This window comes from Nannospalax galili, unplaced genomic scaffold (genome assembly GCF_000622305.1).
Source record: "Nannospalax galili isolate Female #2095 unplaced genomic scaffold, S.galili_v1.0 scaffold114, whole genome shotgun sequence".
In the NCBI taxonomy this organism is placed as follows: Eukaryota; Metazoa; Chordata; class Mammalia; order Rodentia; family Spalacidae; genus Nannospalax; species Nannospalax galili.
In genome coordinates, this window is record NW_008336930.1 from 2,283,427 (window position 1) to 2,304,550 (window position 21,124).

The 21,124-nt window shown below is 44.4% G+C and overlaps 1 protein-coding gene across 2 annotated transcripts in view; it reads left to right on the forward strand.

Annotated features, from left to right (window-relative positions):
- Pdzrn3 (PDZ domain containing ring finger 3) overlaps positions 1 to 19,989 on the forward strand; it is a 249,652-nt gene extending 229,663 nt beyond the window's left edge. For both annotated transcript variants that reach the window (XM_008831584.3, XM_008831585.3), the window contains 6 exons: positions 833 to 920; positions 12,616 to 12,714; positions 13,762 to 13,824; positions 15,573 to 15,674; positions 16,628 to 16,744; positions 17,556 to 19,989. In XM_008831584.3, coding sequence (XP_008829806.1) covers positions 833 to 920; positions 12,616 to 12,714; positions 13,762 to 13,824; positions 15,573 to 15,674; positions 16,628 to 16,744; positions 17,556 to 19,109 — 2,023 coding nt within the window. In that variant the 3' untranslated portion in view covers positions 19,110 to 19,989. The remainder of the gene's footprint in view (positions 1 to 832; positions 921 to 12,615; positions 12,715 to 13,761; positions 13,825 to 15,572; positions 15,675 to 16,627; positions 16,745 to 17,555) is intronic.
- The last annotated feature ends 1,135 nt before the right edge of the window (positions 19,990 to 21,124 follow it).

A 21,124-nucleotide genomic window follows, 5' to 3' on the forward strand; every position in this document is an offset into this window, starting at 1 on the left:
CTTGGTTGCGGTCTCACCTTTAAGAATGTGGAGGTTCGAGTCCCCAGCGAACAGCAGTTCCAAGCAGAATCTTTCCATCTGCATCGTTCTGTGACTCGAAGCTCCTCCAGAGCCACTGGCCAAACATGTAAATCCCACTGCTGCTGTTCCTGAAGTTTCCATCAACACAATTTGCAGGATACACTGGGTTCTACAAATTGTGGTTTACCTGTGTTGTCCTAAAGAAATGCAAGTTCCTGGCTCCCAAGTAGGATGAGTACACATGCACACATGTCTACATGTGTGTACTGAGCACATGTCTACATGTGTATGCTGATGTCTGCGAAGACATGCGTATATAACACATATGTGCAGACTGAGCTGTGGTGGCAAATGTATTTCTTACAGTGAGGACAGTTTGAAAAGTCACTGTCCCACCTGACAGCATAGCACTTTCTATCATAGCCCTTGAAATTGTTCTCAGAGGCCAACACATGTCTCTGATTACCCAAAACTGAGCCTCTTTCTCTATAGAGATAAAAAGCAAAGAGTGGGACAGTGGGAATAAACATGGGCCTTTCCCCAGCCTAGAGAGAAGATAGGAAGCATTTACCCTGAATCCCTTGATGCCTAAGGAATGGAAACAGCAAGATCCACCTCATCCTTAACCTGTACTGTAACTCCTTCCAGAGGAAATGGAGTTTCAGAAGTAGGGTAGCAATATGGGGATAGAGACGCTAAGAGCCATACCCCAAAGGAGAGAGATCTGAAAGTGCTCCACCTTGACAGTAGCTGGGGGTAATAAGACAGATACTTATCTGGGAAGCAGTCTTGAACTTTCATCTTTTTGCAGGCACCCCTCATCCCACGAATACTATGATCCGAATGACTACATGGGGGACATCCATCAGGACATGGACAGGGAGGAGCTGGAGCTGGAGGTAGGTTGTATGGCCTCATCTTGTTTGAGGGGGGTCTCCATTGTGGTCAGAGAATGCTCGAGAGTTCTCTACAAGCATAAATGTGGTGTATGTGGATGCTGATGAAACAATCAAAATCGAAACCTCCTTTGATCATTCCCCTTGAAAGGCACAGCTTAGCTATTTCTTCCCTTCTTCCATTCAAAACATAGCCTAACAGTCTGCTGCCCAAAGCAAAATGTAAGAAGGAGGGTCTGGTAGCTAGGAAATGGATCAGTGGGTAAAGTGCTTGCTGTGCAAGTACAATGGCCTGAGTTTGGATCCCTAACACCCACATAAAGGCCAGGCATGATGACATGTGTCTGAACTGGGGAGATCAGAGCTAAATGGATCCTCTGACTCACTGGCCAGCCAGGCTAGCTGAATCAGAGAGCTCCAGGATCAGTGAAGAGACTCAAAATATAAGGTGGAGAGCAACAGATGACACCCAGTTTTAACCTCTGACCCTCACTTGTGCATAGACAACTGAGCATGCATACACATACAAACCTTTGACAGTCTGTACACATTGCTAACTATGGTAAGCCTCCTTAACTTCCTATCTTTTATGTGCTCATCACTCTTTACCCAAGGATAAATAATAATAGGATGATAAATGACTAGAATGAGTATAGCACAACCCCCACAAAAAGGAGCTGCCATCAGAGTCCCTTCTTCAAGTTTCTTACCAACGTTCCTGAAAGTATTCCACAAATCCACAGCTCTCCCTGAACAGTACTTGAGGCCAAGACTCCAGATACCACACAGTGTTAAAGTGTCCTCTGTTCAGTCCTAAAATACTTGGCAAATACCAGGGGGCCAACTGTGTTCTGTTTCTCAAGTTCATTTCAAAAGATTGAATCATAAAGTTCCATTATGTAGATTTTTATATTTTAGAAAGCCATGTGTCAGCTTTCAAAGTGTTTTCCAAAAATTCCAGAGCTAGAGCCGAGCGTAACGATGCACACTTTTTATCTCAGACCTCAGGAAATAGAGGTAGGCAGATTTCTGTGAGATTGAGCCCAGCCTGGTCTACATAGTGAGTTCTAGGCCAGTTGGGGCTACAGGGAGACCCTGTCTCAAAAAAAAATATCCAGTGCTGGGCTAGGGAAATGGCTCAGTGGTTAAGAGTCGCCTTCTGCCTGCAGCTTCAACTCTGGGGTATGCGATGCCTCTGGTTTCTGCGGACATCTGTACTCAGATGCGCATATCCACATACAGCCACACACATATATACATAATTAAAAATTTTAAGCATAAAATATTCCAGAGGTTACCTGAAAATTATTTTTTTGGAGCAGGGTCAAAAGATAGCACCTGATACTGACAGGTAAGCCCTTTGGCACCATGAGGAAGTCAGCCAGAGGAAATCCACTCCTGTTATCCAATCTCATGACCCACAGCTGTGTAATCCAAGCTGTCCTACCAAAGGCCAGGCACTGTTGAGCAGCGCTGGCTTACTGTACAGTGGAAGCAGAAGCTGAATAACATAGAACAGCTGTGTCTCTCGAAGGTCCTTCCCAGCTACCCTCAGGGTATTTCTCAGGGATGCTTGACTACATCTTCCCCCTAAAGAGGGCTCAATGATCAAAGGCATTAGGGAAATGCCAAACTGGACAAAACTAAACAGAGTTAGTAAAGGATGTCTATGAATCTCTTCTATTGAATCACATGGTAAATCCCCTAGGGGAGAGGGGGGATACAGTAGGCAGATTCATAAGCCTCTTTGGGGAACTTAGTTCACCTGTTAACATTTACTCCTGACTCTCTAGACGCTGGTATTGTAGCAGAAACAGTACTCTCCAGAAGGGCAATCCATCATGATCATGCTGCTGTTTGGTGGCTGCTGGCACTCTAACAACGTGGAGGTCTTCTAAAATCTACCAAATATCTCAGAAGCTACATTTAGGAAGAGTTTGTGGCTTGAGGTTCTTAGCTAAACTTTATAGTACTGGGTTCCATTGTTCTTTTGGCTTTAGCTTCAAATATTTTTGAGGCTCTGATGGAAGCAACAGGCTGTCCCCAGAAACACGCTCCCATTTTCTAAGTGTTTACATAGGACTTCAGATTCACTATTCACTGAGATGCCGCAGTTCCTGCCTGGTTTGGACCATTCTGCTTTATGGCATTTTGCCCATCACTATCACCAGAACTGCAATTTGCTTTTAATTTCTCTTCAATTTAGTTTATTTAAACTAAAGTAGTTCCTACACCATTACCTAAAGCAGAAGATCAGCATCAACTGCCATAAATAGAAAGTTGAGATAATAAACCCTTATGTTTACCACTGGTGCCTTTTAAGGACTGGCAGCCAGCGCAAGCTGCTGTTCCTTTTGTGTCTTCTGAAAAGAATGCTAAGCTTGTCCAAGAATGACTTTTCTCCCTAAAGCATAGAACTTTTCCAACATAAGTTATGTGAAAGTCTCTTGAGTGCCCTAGGCCCCTGTTATTCAGAGTGGTCCAAGGATCAGAAGCCCTGCTTCATCTGGGTCATACTGAGTCTTGGCTCCTAGAACTAAGCAAAGAGATTCTGCGCTTTAGCAAGGTCTAGAGGTGTCTCGGTGCACAGTCCAGTCAGAGAAGCTGTAGTCCAGAGACCATGGGCACAGATAACAAAGCTCAAGCTTCCATGTTCCCTTGTGCTCATGAATCACACCAAGCAAGGTTTGGGTTGTGTGTGTCATTCACTGCAGCACTGGGATGTGCTTACTGCCAGGTCACCAAAGTCATCCACACTGTCCCTACATATAGGGAAAGTTACATAGACTGGAAGTGACTGGGCGCACCCCTAACACATGCAACAGAGCAAAGAAACTTTCCATGAGAAAAAGCAGGCTCCACATCATTAAAATATTCAGATTATTTTTTATTGAGAAAGCAAGCTGAGCACTAGCATCCATGCATTTATTAAGCCAGCTTTCAGGGTATGTTAAGGTTAGCCCTTTGGTGCTATGAGAGTTTGCAGGCATGCTTGTGTTCAAGTCTACTCTAGCTTTTTTTCATGCATTGTCCATCCTTTACTACTGAAAAATACACCATCAAGAAGTCGCCCCCCTGCCTGTGAAGGAACCCCCAGAGGCCCTCAGAACCTGTTAGTGTATATGACCACCTGCAGCTCATTTGGATGGTGGTCTCCACTGAGTTCCACGGGTCCACAGCAGGCTGGAAGGCTGTTTCTGCCTGTGGTCTTTTTCCAGGGTGGTTTTCATCAGCTAAGCACTGTCTCATACAGTGTACGTGCCATTTTTGGAGAAGCGGCTGCCCTAAGTCATGAGGTAGTGATGGCAGAGAAGTGAAAGCCTTGGCTCTGTGGTTGGATAGTATGCTGTGTGTGGGAGGCTTGGTCTCCAGAGTGGCTGGGGAACTTTAAGGGCTGGGCTTAGAGAGTGGTAATTAGGTCATGAGGCTCTGCCTTGGAAGGGATTGATGAGGGTCTCACAGAATACATCTGTTATGATGAGAGTGTGTTGTTATAAAGTAAAGCCACTCCCATACTAGGTCTTTTGCTTTCTCTCTCTCTCTCTCTCTCTCTCTCTCTCTCTCTCTCTCTCACACACACACACACACGTATCATGGTGCTCTCTGGTGTACTGTGTGATAGAGCTGAGCAGATTGCCAACATGATGCTTCCTTTAACACCCCCCAAAATCCTAAGGTAAATAAAATCTCTAGCTTTGGGTATTGTGTTGCAGCAGTACAAGATGAATAGAAGCATTCAGGTTCACTGAGGTTCACTGCAGGGAGTCCACATTAGAAAACATTGGGCACACCTCTAGTATGTGACAGGGTATATCTATAGAAGGTACCAAGTCAGTTTAAAGAAGTCAATAAATAACCCCCCTGCTAAGTCCCAAGTTTACTAAACAGACAGTTTTCACAGAGAATGATACACACACCTGTCCCCTCTGCTTCTCACAGGGCTTCTCAGACCTGGCAACAGTCTGTCTACTAGATCCCAGCCTGTCTTGTTCCAGCTGTTGGGTATGATTTCAGAAGGATTAGGTTTGTCTTCTGAGTAGGTGGCCCATTCTCAATACACTACTCATCACCCCTGAATGGTGAAAGCCAGTACCTTTGAAAAAACAGCTTGTTTCATGGCTATTATATGTAAGAAAAATACATGCAAGTGTGTTGGGATATTATCAAAGCCAATGCAGAGAGAAATATAGATATTCTTCCTTTTAAAGTATACAAAATTATCATATTTAGGTAAATGTCAATTCCCTGTTATTGTAAAATTACTTAATGTTAAAGGGATTAGTCCCAAGTATACCCCAGGGCTGAACAGCCAAATAATTACCCCTGAATTTTCAGGTACTGAACACCTGCTTTAGATCTTTCTGTAGGCAATTAAGAAAGAAAATAGATGTCTGATGAAGATTTTCTTCCTTACTCTATTGTTTTGATTTCCCCAGTGATTCAGCTGTAGCTACACAGCCTGCAAAGCTGCTGTCACCTGGATTGTTTTGATGATGTCATTATGAGACCAGAAAGGAAAGGCCAGCTTACAGTTTCAACAGAGAGGTTAAAACCATGCATGTCCAAGCCTGGTTTCCCAAAGTAACATAATGGGAATTATCATGATCTGGAGGTAGCAGGAGAGGCAGTAGCCAATCTAGAAATTTGCCTGTAGGGCAAAGGGCAAGGGCTCCCTTAAAGAACTTGGTGTGTCTGCCCTGATTGAGCTAGTTTCCTCTTGACTCTCCCAATACATTCTTTGATGTTTGATCACTGCAAATAAAAATTTAACATGTCTCAGCCTACAGAGCACAGCTCCTAGATATCCACAGAGTTCAGTCTTTTGCCCCAACATCACGTCTCTGAAAGAGGTTTGCCAGACCATGCTGTAAGCCAACAGCACTGTTATCTACTTCTGAGCTCTTTACCCCATGCAATTTCTCCAGGATCAACCCCCATTCCATCCAAAGAAGAGAGAGGCTGTGACAAAACACTCTGACCAATACCAATTTGGGAAGCATAGGGTTTATTTAGTTTACAACTCCTGGCTCTCAGTTCATCACTGAGGGAGTCCAAGGTAGGAACTCTAGGCAGGACCTGGAGCACAGTCCATGGAGGAACACTGCTTACTGGCTTGCTCCTCTGGCCCGTGCTCAGCCTGCTTTCTTATACAATACAGAACTACCTGTCCAGGGGGTGGCACCACACAGTGGGCTGGGCCCTCCCACATCACTCAACAATCAAGAAAATGCCCCCACAGACATGGCCGCAAGCCAGTCCAATGGAGGTAATTCCCCAGTTGAGGCTCCCTCAATTCAGGTGTGTCATGTTGACAACTAAAGCTACCCAGCACAGCCGGATGAATATAACAGAATTTTAGAAGCTCTTGAGAAGGAACGTGAGACTCCCTGCTGGCTTTGGGGTTTTATACATTCATGGCTTACCTAGGCTTGAAGATGACAAGAAGGCATTTGTAGCTAAATAACAAATTTCCAACAACAGCAGCATCTAGCCTTGTTACCAGGGCACAGCACATGCTTAATACAATTGAAAAAGCTTACAAGCTCTGTGAGAGCTGGACTTTTCTATTGCTTATGCCTGAACGGTGTTTGGCATATCATATGCGCAGTATTTGCACACATAAATATTTGTGCAAAGAAGGAATGAGTGCTTTGTTACCCTATCTCAAGGTCAGGGTGTTAAGGTAAAAAAGCAATGTTTTGGCAGCATGATTACATCCCACAGAGTACCATGAATAGATACAGAAACTGTTGAGATCACTGAAAGAAACATGTCCAGCCATGCTGGACCAATAAGCTAAAGAGTTCTAAAGCAGTGACCAGGCTTCTTGGAGGAGGAAGGGGATAAACCATAGGCTTAGTGTCTCTTTGAATTCAATTTGCTGAGGCTAAAACAAAGATCATGAATCACAAAGGTAGAGTGGTCCCCTTAATAATGTTAATTGGAATACCATGTCGGTTTCATCTGAAATGTCAGACTTGGCCGTTCATTTTTATCAAACAGTCCATCTAGACCAGTAAGAAACAGGACACCCGCCATGGGAGTGGCTCTAATCCAGCTAATGCTGATGCATTATTCATTCCAGTTTGATTAATGGTCTTCTTTGAAATCCTATCTCCATCATCATGACAGCTATGTATTGATAACCTCTAGGCCTTCAGCTATAAGCTCAACTGGGCAAGGCTGGCTCAGAAGCAGAAAGAAGTGTTGAGAATTTATCAACTTCCCAATAAGGTCCAGGAATTTCCCTTTTCCCTGAGTCTTGTTTGAGAAGTGTGTTGAAGTTGAGAGACTTTGCCACTTTGTGCGTCAGTGGCAAAACCAACCTTATGTTTTCCGTAGATCTTTCTTCTGCCCTAGCTTCTCAAGTTCATTCGATTTTATTGAGCACATGCTGTGCCCTGGCAACAAGGCTGGGTGCTACTGTCAATGCATAATTCATTATTTATCTACAAAGGCCTTCTTATAATCTTCAAGCTAAGGTAAACTATGAGTCTATACAGATCCGGAACAGCAGGGAATCTACATTGCCTTTTCTCAAGCGCTTCTGAAAACCTGTTATGTTCACCCGGCTCAGCTATTAGCCCCAGCCTCTTCTCTGGGATGGAGATCCATCCTGGAAACTGAGTGACTGAGGCACAACTGTATCCTGTACTTTCTGAATGCTAATTTTATGGCTTTTGTTCAGTTTTAAGAAGGTCCAGTAAGGTGAGGAAATAGCACAGCCCACACCATCCTATTCAACATCATTGTCAAGCATATTCCTAAATTCTAACATGTCCTTGGTTCATTACTTCCATGTGTGTTGCCAGTCTTGGTTCATCCAGTGCCACTCATCCTTGTAGAACAAGGTATAAGAATCCCCCCGGTATTACCCTTCAACTACAATGACACAGCCATACTTCATGTCTACACTAAAAGCTGTTTCATAGTCATTTAACCGAAATGAGGGCAAAAGGAAAGCTCTTTGACATCCTCGAGGTTAGTGTTTGTGATTAGAGTAGGCACCTCCTCTGCTGACCCCTTCTGGTCTGTGCCTCGTGCTAGAGCTAGGGAACCACACATACATGTTGAGAATAGAATCTGGTTATTACAGGTTTTCAGTCAGATCCAAGCAGACTGAGAATGGAATTATCTCCATGACAGTCTGCCCTGGGAGGATAAGGGCTAAACACAGTGCTGGTATGCACCGATTTCACTGCTGTGAGGGACCATGTGTTCTAAAACTGTTCCCAACTGGGAGCAACCCTAGTAACAGGCTCTCCTTCTCCACCATGCAAATGATGAGATAGCATATATTGTAAAATCTAGTACAGGTTGAGCAGACTGTATCCCAAGTGCCTGGGACAAAAGAAGTGTTTCAAATTTTGAAATATTTATGTGCAAATGAGATAATGATGCTAGAACTCAGGTCTAAACATGAAATTCATTTATGTTCATAAATGCCTTATGTAGTCCAAAGATAATTTTTAGAAAATATTTTTAGTTTACCTGTGTTTTAATTGTGACTAATACCATAAGGTCAGATGAAAGTTTTCCATTTGGCCACATTATGTCAGAGCTCAAGAACTTTGAGATTTTGCTACAATTGAGATTAGAGATACTCAACCCTAATTTGACAACCAAAACCCAGGTTAAATGCAGCACCACAAGTGTTTGAGTACACTTGTATAAGTGACCCTTGGTTAAATTGCCAGACACTCTGCTGAAAACACTATAAAGCAAAAAAACATTTCTGGGTATTTTCTTTGTGTATATGCATGTACTTTTTAAGATTTTTTATTTTATGTGTATGAGTGTATTGCCTGCATGTATGTGAGTGCACCCGTGTCATGCAGTGCTGCAGAAGTCAGAAGAGGGCTTCGGATTCCCCTGGAACTGGAGTTAAGGATGGTTCGTAGCCGCCGTGTGGGTGCTGGGAATCAAACCTGGGTCCTCTGCAAGAGCAGTCAGTGCTCTTAACCGCTGAGCCATCTCTCCAGCATGTGCCTTTATGTAGAGGCCAGAAGTCGACTTTGCTGTATTCCTCTATTGCTCTCCACCATAGTTTTTGAGACAGCATTTCATTGAATCTAGAGCTCGCCATTTCAGCTAGACTGACTGCCAGCAAGAGCCTGTCTCTGCCTCCCTAGCACTGGGGGAAATTGCACACCACCATACCTAGCTTCTATAAGGGTGGTGGGGATCTGAACTCAGGTCCTCATTCTTACACAGCAAGAACTTTGCCTATTGAGCCATCTCCCTAGAACTTCCAGGGTATTTTCTATTCAAGCCCAAATTTGGGCTAAAGAATGCCTCCCACCTCATTATAAAAGGTTTAGAATGCAGATTTGTATGGGCAGGAAAAAAAATCATACCTGCATCAACACAAACTAAAATCTTTTATAGCCTAGTATTTCTCTTACTTTGTCATTTAAACTATTAACCAAAAAGGAGGGAAGTGATTTTCAAGTTTGATTTTTTTTCAAAATCATATGCTAAAGACCTAATATTAGATATTTACATATTTGGTACCAGACTAGATAAATCTAATCCTTTTCTGTATCCCATTTCTTATGTCTCCCTTTTATTTATCTAAATATCCCTAATATGGTTCCTTTCTAACACGTGATTTGCAAATGTTTTTATAGCTCTCATGTTGAGCATTCAGATCTAAACATATGTCTCAGAGTCATCCTTGGTTCTGTATTCTAGTTTGCCTTCAATTGCTGTGACAAAGCACCCTGACCAATACCAACTTAGGGAGGAAAGGGTTTAATTTGGTTTATTTCTCCCTGGTCACAGTTCATCACTGAGGGAGCCCAAGGTAGGAACTCAGGGTAGGAACCTGGAGGCAGGAGCTGAAGCACACAGTCCATGGAGGAACACTGCTTACTGGCTTGCTCCCTTGGCCCACACTCAACCTGTTTTCTCATACAGGACCCCTGCCCAAGGGTGGCACCACCCGCAGTGGGTTGAGTCCTCCCATATCACTCAAAGGTCAAGAAAATGCCCCACAGGCCAGTCCAATGGAGGCAATTCCCCAACTGAGGTTCTTTCTACCTCGGTGTGTCACATTAACAACTAATGCTATCCAAGACACCTGATAAAAGACCCCAAGAACCAGCTTCAGTTTGGCTGGCTTGCTTTCAGTCTGTCTCTGACCAATACATACTTCTACCAGGCAGGGGTATCTGACTCACCCCATGGAGGCTGGCTTTACAGTACAGAGCTGCTCCACACCACCTTTAGTAAGACAGATGGGTTAGGTATGCCTTTGGTTATCGTAACAATGTTGTGGAACTTTCTATACACTTCCCTCAACTTCCAGAATTTCCTCATCATGACCACAAAGCACACTCTGAGGAATGCTGGTGGATAGGGCTGTAGTGGTGCTGTGGCATCTTTACAAGTTTCTTAAGAGACCTTGGAAGTCACACAGAGGTAGCCTTTGCTTGGTCCCTCGAATTGAATCTGCTAGACATAGGATTACAACACCTGTCTCTCTCCTTTTCCTTCCCCCAATCTTTTCCAGTGATCTCGCTTTCAGCTCTAGTTGCATGTGGATGTTCCAGGACCAAATGGCTCCTGCAAGTAAGAGCCCAAGACTCAGTGGCAGCATTTGAGCTAGGCTTTACCCAGAGAGACCTGAAGAACTAGTCATAAAATTTCACTAATTCAGACTCACCATGAGGAAAAGCCAAAACTGAGAAAGTGACCATTTGACCCAATCTCAAATGAAGGGCAAGCCATGTACAACATCTGGGGATGTGTATGAACCATAAGAGGCAGTGTACTACTTGTGTCTGTGGCATGAAAATTGATTATCGTAACAAAGGAACTAAATTATCAGAAATTAACAGTTTCATTTAATGAGAATTTACCGTATTGTTAAAGCTATCATTAGGAAGTCATTGAATTAATTAACATATCAGTGATCAGAAAATAAATTAAAGGCATCTTATTAAGGAGGGCCACACTGTCTCAAACAGCTTATTGTAACCACAGGTTGGTTGTTGTGACCAAAACATAATTATTATACTGCCACTTATTGTGGGCTTCTCATGGGCCAGGCCCTGTGCTGAGAGCTCCCTGTGCCTCCCCCCTCCCCCATTTTCCCACATGTGCTAGTGAGTAAACAAAGGCTTAGGTAAATCAACAAGCCCATGATGAAGCTTCTAGATACAGGTAGACTAGGGATTTGCATAAAAGTCTACCTTTCAGGGCTACAGAGTTGACTCAGCAGGTAAGAGCACTGGCTGCTCTTGCAGAGGACACCGGTTCAATTACTAGCACCCACATGGCAGCTAACCATCATCCATAATTCCAGTTCCAGGGGATCTGACACTCTCTTCTGACCTCCATGGGCACTACACAATATGGGTGCACATACCTACATGCAGGCAATACACTCATACACATAAAATAATAATAAAAATATTTTTTAAATGTTCACCTTTCATCACAACCTTATATTCCACAGATCAACCAGAGAGACTGCTAAAGACCAGTCAGATCAGGGCAGTGCCCACCTAAAATCTTTAGAGACTATCCTCATGATGTTAGAATAAAATCTGGCCTATAGAGCACCACTTCTTCTGGCCCAGTCCCCTGTCCACATTTGCCTTGCTTTCTCTCTCTCGTGGAATACAGGGTTTTGACTACACGGGCTCCTCAGGGTCTGCACTCACTGTCCTTATGCTTTGAAGGTGTTCCCAGTGTTGGGCACCTTCCCTTTTGTGAGGGAGGCTGTGTCTATAGACAGGTATACCCCTCCGCCCTGCATCTCAAGAAGGACCCCAAGAGATGCCATTGGGAAATGGTCCTGAAAGAACAGCATGAAGACCCTGTCTCAGAGCCTAGTTAGCAAGCGAACACTGTAAAATTCAGGGTGAAGACTTAGCTTATTACCAGGTGGACCCTCAAACAGACGGGCAGCTCCTGGCTGCACAAACCTCACTAGTAGGGTGATTGGTGGGGATGGGGGTAAGTGACTCAGCTTGTAAACACTTTCAGAGAACAGGAAGTGTCCTCCCAGAACTCCCAGGATTTTCAAAGTTCTGACTTCATTCCATGTAGACTAATGAGCCAATACAATAGCATTGTCTGTCCTCGTATGTCCCAGCTTTGGGCTCAGTTTCCTTTTATTTTATTTAATTTGCAGTAATAGCAGCTGAAACTAATTTTCAACTGTAAATATCACAGCTGTTGTGGAAGGCATTAATTGCACACTATCGTGTCACTCTCCTTTCTTGGATCAATGTGTGTGTAATCTGTTTGCAAGTTCTGCGCCTGTGAATATTAAGGGGCACAGCATGAGATTCTCTAACCCAACAGGCTGAAAACATTTGCACCAAAGTGGCTGGACCATTCAGGGGTGTGGAAATAATATTGTTTGTGGCAGACATTGAAAGAATGCTTTTTAAAAGCCCTACCCCTGAGGTCTTGACGCTGACTGAAATATGGGTAATTTTTCTTTGGGAGGATCAATAAAATAACTATTTTCAAAATGACTTTATATTGACTGAGAGGTCAGAAATGCCCAGGGCATTGATCCCACGTCCATAATCACTTTTTGTTCGGTAAGTTAACCGGCTCTACACAGTTGAATGCAAAGAAATCCAGTTCATCATTTAAACAAAATATTTTCAAAGCATTTGACATGCTCCCAGCTCCCCTTGCCTGCTGGAGTCTCACTGGAAAGGCTTTCTTTGTCTAGGAAGTGGACCTGTACAGAATGAACAGCCAGGACAAGCTGGGCCTCACTGTGTGTTACCGGACAGATGACGAAGATGACATTGGGATTTATATAAGTGAGGTATGAAAGTTAAGTTTTTAAAACTATCCTATCAAAGTCAAAAGGGTCAGGTTTTATTTTTCCCTGCATACATTCACCAACCCTAACTCTAGCTCCTAGAGAGTATCTTTGGAAAGATAAAGACACTCCTCCCCTTCATCACACTCCATGGAGTTGCATCTCTACACCAGGGTTAAGTTCTAATGTCGATACATAAGGCAAAATTACCCTTGAGGAGCCGCAAACCAACCATAAAATGGAGTCGTTTACATGGTCTGTGTACTCACCCCCAAGGGAAGAGCAGATGCACATTTCCTGATGCAAGTGCAAAAGTGGACAGAATCACTTATGCATTTTAAAGCCTCTCTCCCTCTTCCTTTCACAGAACATGCACAGTTTGGTTCACATACATTAAACGTAACTTCTGTGTACTTATTGAAGTGCAGAGGTGAAAGTTGTAGTGATGTTTGTAGCAGAGATAGCTCAAAGAAACTGATTTCAGTATTGATACTTCACTGTGTACGCACCTTCCTTTATAAGTGTAGAGAAACCCAATTTCCTAAAGAAAGCAAATCCATCTGAAAGGCTGCATCTGCTAGACTAAATGACTAGCCCATTGACTAAGTACCACCTACCAAGCTTTGCATGTCACATCATCCTTTATTTACGGCATCCCTCCAGTCCTCAGTTCCTCTTGCCCTAATTATATATTTTTCTTTTAAAGTTATTTTCCAAAATTTAATATAAGCATTTAATATAAAGTTATCAAGGTAGGCCTGCCAGTCTACATAACAAAGGGTACCCTTTCACATGCCCAAGTCACTGATTTACTTTAATAACTCTGTGTACAGCAAAAAGCTGCTAGGCCTCCTCACCCTCTCAAGGTCCTCAGAGATGAACCCAGTCTTCTCTAACAGTTCTGCTAAGCAGGATTCTAACAATAGGCCCTGGAAAGGACTTAGGGCAAAGGCAGAGATGAGTGCCATCATATGTTAAAGATGGCCTTTGGAAAGTTCTTTTATTCTGCTGTATGCCTGGGTTTGTGCTGAGATGTCTGTTGTGTTTCAGATTGACCCTAACAGCATTGCAGCCAAGGATGGGCGCATTCGAGAAGGGGACCGCATCATCCAGGTAGGTCCACTTAGCCCTGGTGGCCTCTTCCCTTGCCTATCTTCAGTGAATAAGAGGGTTCTCGTAATAGCTCTGAGAGGCTGAAGAACAGGGATCATGAACTCAAGTATGTACTAAGAGAAGTCCTATTTTGTTACTCAGTGAAGCCAATCACACATGAAGGGGGAGGTGAGGACAGACCATCTAATGAAGGCTGTTAAGGACATCAGCCAGAGCACCTCCTTTTTGGTCATTCTGCTGAGACCAAAGACCTAGTAGCACTGAAACTAGGCCAGCAGCTTGCATCATGAGAACCAGAAGCACCCTCCCTTGAGATTTCTCTGAAAGATTCACTTTGGACCAAGTACCTCAGGGTGGGTCTTTTTCTTAAAATGGGTACTTCATTGGCAAATGTAGCAAAATCGACAAGGGTGACAGCTTCACTGTGACTCTTACTCTGCCCAGGCCAAATGAGAACACGGCTCTTTTGGTAATAATTATTTCTTAGATGGGGGTGGCGGGGTTTCACGTAGTCCAAACTGTCATCAAACTCATGATGTAGCCAAGGATGATCCTAAACTCATGGTCTTCCTGCATCCAACTCCTGAGGCCTGGGATTTCAGGCATGTGGCACCACACCTGGTTTTATGCATGCTAAGCAAGCACTCTACCATCTGAGCTACATCGCCAGACCCGTAACTTCTGTCATGTCACAGAAGCTGATGTTCCACAGGCTTTTCTTTCTACCTTTTCTTCTTATCTTCATGTTTCTAATTCATGTAGTGAATTTCATATGTCACCATGCACAATTTGGGTTTCCCTCCTCCACTCCTTACTTGGTGTTTCTCCAGCCTTCCACAGAGCCTTGGCTACTGAACTTCCCTGGAATAGAGACCCAGATCTTCACACCTGAGGGCTCCTAATCCTCAGCGTGTCCCCTTTTTGTTTCTAGTTTTCCCTGAGCCTTTATCATTGAAGGCAGGAAGCAGAAGTAGTAGGGGGTGCCCCAAAGACCTGCCCAAGTTGCAGACAGTCTTCCCTGTATCCTCTGAAGCTCGACAACCCTTCCCCAGAGCCCCATAATCAAATTGGATCCTGATAATCACAGCGACCAAGTTGTGTCTCCCCTTCCACTGCCTCTTGGTTCCCTGGCATAAAGTGTCAGGTGAAAGGCTTAACTTCCAGGTCAGTGGGGCTATTGTGATGTCCCTGGATGAACATCACCCAAGTCTAAGAGCAGGCAGACATCTTGCCAGAGGGCTGTCAGTGTGACAGTGAGAGAGTCCCACTTGACCTCTCCCCCATCCAGCCTAAGTTAAAGTGGGCACACACCTCCACGTACATGAGTGCATTGCCTTCTCTAGTCTCGACTTCTTAACATTCTCATCAGACACACTACTGCCTTTTCTCCCACATTATCTGAAAATATCTATTATGGTGATTTTTGTAAGTTCCATTTATCCTCTTGCCTAAAGATGACATCCGATTCCTGAGCTCAAATATGCCCTCTTCAGCAAAATTTTTCTAGATTGTCTTCTGGAGTCTTCCACATCACAGCTTTTTCATACAGCACACCATGGAGGCTCTTTCACAGAGCAGCAAGACTGCCTTAGCCTAAGCAAGGCCTTTCTTTCCAAAAAATCACCGTTCATTTCAAACCAAATGGAAGCTCTGTGTTCTGAGTATGGGAGAGAAGGTAGATGCAGTTCTGAAACAAGACAGAAACCAACCAGGTCGTGATCTACCAACACCTACCTTTTTGTTTTCAGATTAATGGGATAGAAGTACAGAACCGTGAGGAGGCCGTGGCTCTTTTGACCAGTGAAGAAAATAAGAACTTTTCATTGCTGATTGCAAGGCCTGAGCTCCAGGTAAGTAGACTTCCTAAAAATTCAATAGTGTTTGTATTTCTATAATCAAAACCTCAGGTCCTGAACCTTGCAGAACAAAGAGTATTATTGCATCTGTGCCTGAAGCTGCTTGCTACCCTGGAAGGTATTTGAGCTTGCTATGATCTAGTATCCATTTGCTGGTTTAACCTGTTAGGGGTGATACCAATATTCACACTGTCAGATCCAGTAGTTTCTCTAATGAAGGGATCTTCACTGGTCCTCTGTTAGGTGTTTGACTCTCCAGGGCCTTACGGATACACTGCCCTGGATTAGTTCAGGTCCCATTTATTATAGCAGAATATAAGAAAATAGAAATTAAAGGAACATTGTGTGTTTCATGTAGTAACCATGCTAACCAGAGGCCAGATACAGAGTGGCAGAGTAGAGAGGGACACTAGAATCTTCCCAAGTCTCTTCACTAGGAGGATGGGGTAGTTTTCCAACCTATATCACAGCCATGGACAGTCTGCATTTTGATGACTCCGGAAGAGAGTTCTTTCTTGTTAGAAAAGCCTAAGAAAAATCTCCTAAGGTGTGTTGTATCAGTTACTTTTCTCCTTCTGACCAAAGGTTTATTTTGCCTCACCATTTGAGGGTGCAGTCCAGCATGGTGAGGGGCAAGGGGTTGGCAAGGCAGGGCCTGAAGCGACTGGTTACATTGTCTCCACAATCCAGAAGCAGAGAGATGGCTACTGGTGCTCAGCTAGCTCTCTCTTTGCTACTCAGTCCAGGTCCTGAGCCCATGGGATGGTGCTTCCCATATTTCCAGGTCCTGAGCCCATGGGATGGTGCTTCCCATATTAAAAGTAGTGTCTCCTCTTCAGCTAAACCTGTCTGGAAACACCTGGAGCTGTGTTTCCATGGTGAATCTAAATTCAGCCCAGTTGACAATAAAGACTAACCATCACACGTGTTGGCTACTCTTCCCCTAGCTGGATGAGGGCTGGATGGACGATGACAGGAATGACTTTTTGGATGACCTGCACATGGATATGCTGGAGGAGCAGCACCACCAAGCCATGCAGTTCACAGCCAGCGTGCTCCAGCAGGTAGGGGCCAGCCCACACAGCCCTGTCCTCAGAGACTCTGTTCCCCTCTGCAATGCTAAAGACCCATCAGAAACTGACAGCCTGGAAAACGGCAGGAAACAGCCTAAGCGCTTTTCTATTTGAGCATGAGGGAAATGCAAGTTGATAGTTCCTTAGTCAAGCTTTTCTCTGGAATTCACTAGGTATCCCAGGGTGGCCTCAAGTTCACAGTAATCCTTTTACCACAGCTTCCCTGAGTGTTAGGGTTACATGCACATACCTCCTCACCCAGCCTTCCCAAGCTTTTAGGACTGAAGGCTGGAGAACCCAGTGGAGGCTTTGCTGCTCTTCTGCTGTTTGTTAGGACAGCGCATACACCAGTGTTTATTGAGATCAGAGAAAATTAAGCCTTGTTTTTTGAAAGTAAAGCAATTCCTCGTTAACCTGAGCAGCTCAGAACCCTATGGCTCCCTAGTTTTCCAATGCCAGTCATAATTACCCACTTGTGAAGTCTCTGGTGTACACATACACATTCTACTATCTATGTACTGGTTCCTTTGATAGTTATAACTGTTATCTTCTTCATTTTATAGAGTAGAAAAGTAAGGATGAAAACAAGGGTAAGGGATCTGCCCAGACACAGAAGTAGGGCTGGTCACTACTGCAGCCCAGGTTCACTATCATATGTACAGATCAGCCTTAGGAACTTAGAAGGAACTTAGAGCCACCCAATCCAAAGCTCCTGTCCTACACAGAAAGGTCAGACTGTGCACTTGCTCCCCAGGCTTCCCTCACCATGACCCAGTTGTTCTTGTCATTTTCTCTGATATAGAAGAAGCATGAGGAAGATGGTGGGACAACAGACACGGCCACCATCCTATCCAACCAGCATGAGAAAGACAGCGGCGTGGGGCGGACGGATGAGAGCACCCGCAACGACGAGAGCTCAGAGCAGGAGAACAATGGAGAAGACGCCACTGCGTCCTCCAACCCGCTGGCGGGCCAGAGGAAGCTTACCTGCAGCCAGGACACCCTGGGCAGTGGTGACCTGCCCTTCAGCAATGAGTCCTTTATCTCTGCAGACTGCACCGATGTGGATTACCTGGGCATCCCAGTGGATGAGTGCGAGCGCTTCCGCGAGCTACTGGAGCTCAAGTGCCAGGTGCAGAGCAGCAATCCCTACAGCCTGTACTACCCCAACAGCCCACTGGACGCCGGCAAGAGCGACCCTGAGAGCGTGGACAAAGAGCTGGAGCTGCTCAATGAGGAACTGCGCAGCATCGAGCTGGAGTGCCTGAGCATCGTGCGCGCGCACAAGATGCAGCAGCTCAAGGAGCAGTACCGGGAGTCCTGGATGCTGCACCACAGCGGCTTCCGCAACTACAACACCAGCGTGGACGTGCGCCGCCATGATCTCTCAGACATCACCGAGCTGCCCGAGAAGTCAGACAAGGATAGCTCGAGTGCCTACAACACTGGAGAGAGCTGCCGGAGCACCCCGCTCACCCTGGAGATGTCCCCGGACAACTCCCTGCGGAGGGTGGCAGAGGGCAGTAGCGAAGGGGCCACCGCCAGCACCGAAGCTTACAGGCCATCCCCCAAGAATCTGCTTGCCATCATGGAGGACCCCGAAGTGGGCAACCCAAACTACAGCCCTTCCACCAAAGAGCTGGACCCCAGCCAGGCCCTGGAGAGCAAAGAACGCGGAGCCAGTGATGGCAGCCGGAGCCCCACTGCCAGCCCAAAGCTGGGCAGTGCCTACCTGCCCTCGTACCAACACTCTCCCTACAAGCATGCGCACATCCCTGCACATGCACAACACTACCAGAGCTACATGCACCTGATCCAGCAGAAGTCAGCGGTGGAGTACGCACAGAGCCAGATGAGCCTGGTGAGCATGTGCAAGGACTTGAACTCTTCCAGCTCCGCGGAGCCCAGGATGGAGTGGAAGGTGAAGATCCGCAGCGATGGGACGCGCTACATCACCAAGAGGCCTGTGCGGGACAGACTGCTGCGGGAGCGTGCACTGAAGATCCGGGAGGAGCGCAGTGGCATGACCACAGATGACGACGCCATAAGTGAGATGAAGATGGGGCGCTATTGGAGCAAGGAGGAGCGCAAACAGCATCTGGTGAAGGCCAAGGAGCAGAGGCGGAGGCGCGAGTTCATGATGCAGAGCAGGCTGGATTGTCTGAAGGAGCAGCAAGCGGCCGACGACAGAAAGGAGATGAACATCCTGGAACTGAGCCACAAAAAGATGATGAAGAAGAGGAACAAAAAAATCTTTGACAATTGGATGACCATCCAAGAACTCTTAACCCATGGCACAAAATCTCCAGACGGCACTAGGGTATACAATTCCTTCCTGTCAGTGACCACTGTATAACTTCACCTCTGCGTTATGTACATACGAGAGACCACTACCGTCGGGGTAGACATGCCTGCCTCGTTCAATGCGGCAAGTTTTTGTATATAAGATAACGCACGGCCATCATGTTGATAGATGAAATTTGCCACTCTTACAACTCTGGGTGTCCGAGCTCTGTTTTCAGTGGAGGGAAAAATACACCCTTACTGTCTTAGAAGGCAATATTAACAAGCAGCTTTTTTTCAAATAGCAATTGTACTTTTCTACTTGTTAACCTTTTTCATAAAGTGTTTAAATTTCCAAAGGATCTTTTATTAAGCATACTTTCACAGAATAATTTGTTTAAACTATATTCATATAAAAGAAAGTTAAACATGCTTTTTTTCTGCCTAAAACACAAAATGCAACTGCCACTATGTATTTTTAATGGAACCCTATTTTGTAATGTTACTTTGATGAATGTGTTCCATACATGTGACCATTCACATATCTTACATCCATTGAGGTTTCAACTCAAACCCACCAAACTCTGGTTAGTGATTTCACACACATAAATAACCAAGCCATCAGTGTTTCTAGTTGGAATATCCATTTTTAACAGTTTTTCTGGTTAAGGCTCCCAAGGAGAGTGTAAAGGTTTGAACAGAAAGCAAAATTTCCTGCAGCTTTACAGATGTTTAAAGCATGTTTGCAAATATTGCCGCCTGTTGGAAGAATTTGCATGTACAGGGAGGTTGTGGATGGAGATGGTTTGTGGAATTTTAAGTGCTCATTGTAGTAAACCTTTGCTTTGTAGATTGGAAGGTACAGACTTAACCAAGCAAGTTCACGAAATCATGATTAGTTACAAACATCAAGTAAAATGAAGTTAAAATAAATTATTATTTTCTATTTGATATGTTTTGATGTGGTTCCTTATTTTGTGGTGGTGCTTGTAAAATAAAAGCCTTTTGTAAGGTTGATTTCCACCTTTCCTCCATTGTATTACGTGCTACCTCAAAAGGATTTAAGTTCTTTCAGACCATGTGATCCTTCACTCAGCCTGGAACCCAATGACAGATGAAAAAGCAAGGTCTAGCATCAAAAATACAGAATCAAATATTATATGCAACTGCATTTTGGAAGCTTCAGCCTAGCCCAGTATCCTTTAAATAAGAATGCTTCTGAGCAAGTTTGTCGGTCAGATCCATGTTCACAAGGAAACATCTTTGGTTTATTGCAAACACTACTGTCTGTCAGTTCTAACAAACAGCTTCTCCAGCTTGGTTTTCTAAAATGTATCTGCCCACCAGGCATTATTTTCATAGACTAACAGAAGTCACCAAAGTAGCTGGGCTTCAAAACACAGAGCATTGCAACTGCCAAGATCTTGTAAATTACAGTGTTTACACCAATTTCAGCTATAATGCCTACTGAAAAATGTAAACACAGATAAGATTAGGAGAGCATCATTTTCATTTGCCATCACGCCGACCATCTGGTTTGATTGAAATGGCAAGGTGTTTTGGGTATCTCAGACAATGATTTCCTCCCACAGACCCTCTTTGGGCTCAAATCCCTCCTTTGGGGCTAAAATCTTAAGACTAATTACTAGTTACACTTGTAATAAAATAACTTAATTAAACAAAACTTTGAGATACTGATTCCTCAGTTCTGAAAAATCTATTCATTACCTCTTCTAGAACCAGGCATTTTTAAGATAATTCCATCTGCTATATAATTCTAATCAACGCTTTAAGGTGAATGAAGTTTTGCAGAATGGACTATTGGGACATTATGGTCCCAGTAGTCTCCAAGTTCAACTGCCAACACAGTGCGATCATCAGCCTCCGAGAGCAGTTTTCCATCCCCAGCACTCTGACCTCCTCTCATCTTCTAGTAAATATTGCACGAAACCCAAACATTGTCTGATGAATTGCAAATCACTGCAAAGACCGTACATGTATACAAGTGACAATTCTTTGAGAAATAGCATTTTGCCCATTGTGTATTCTAGTTAAAGTCAATGGCTGCACACATGGCCACAAGGACAA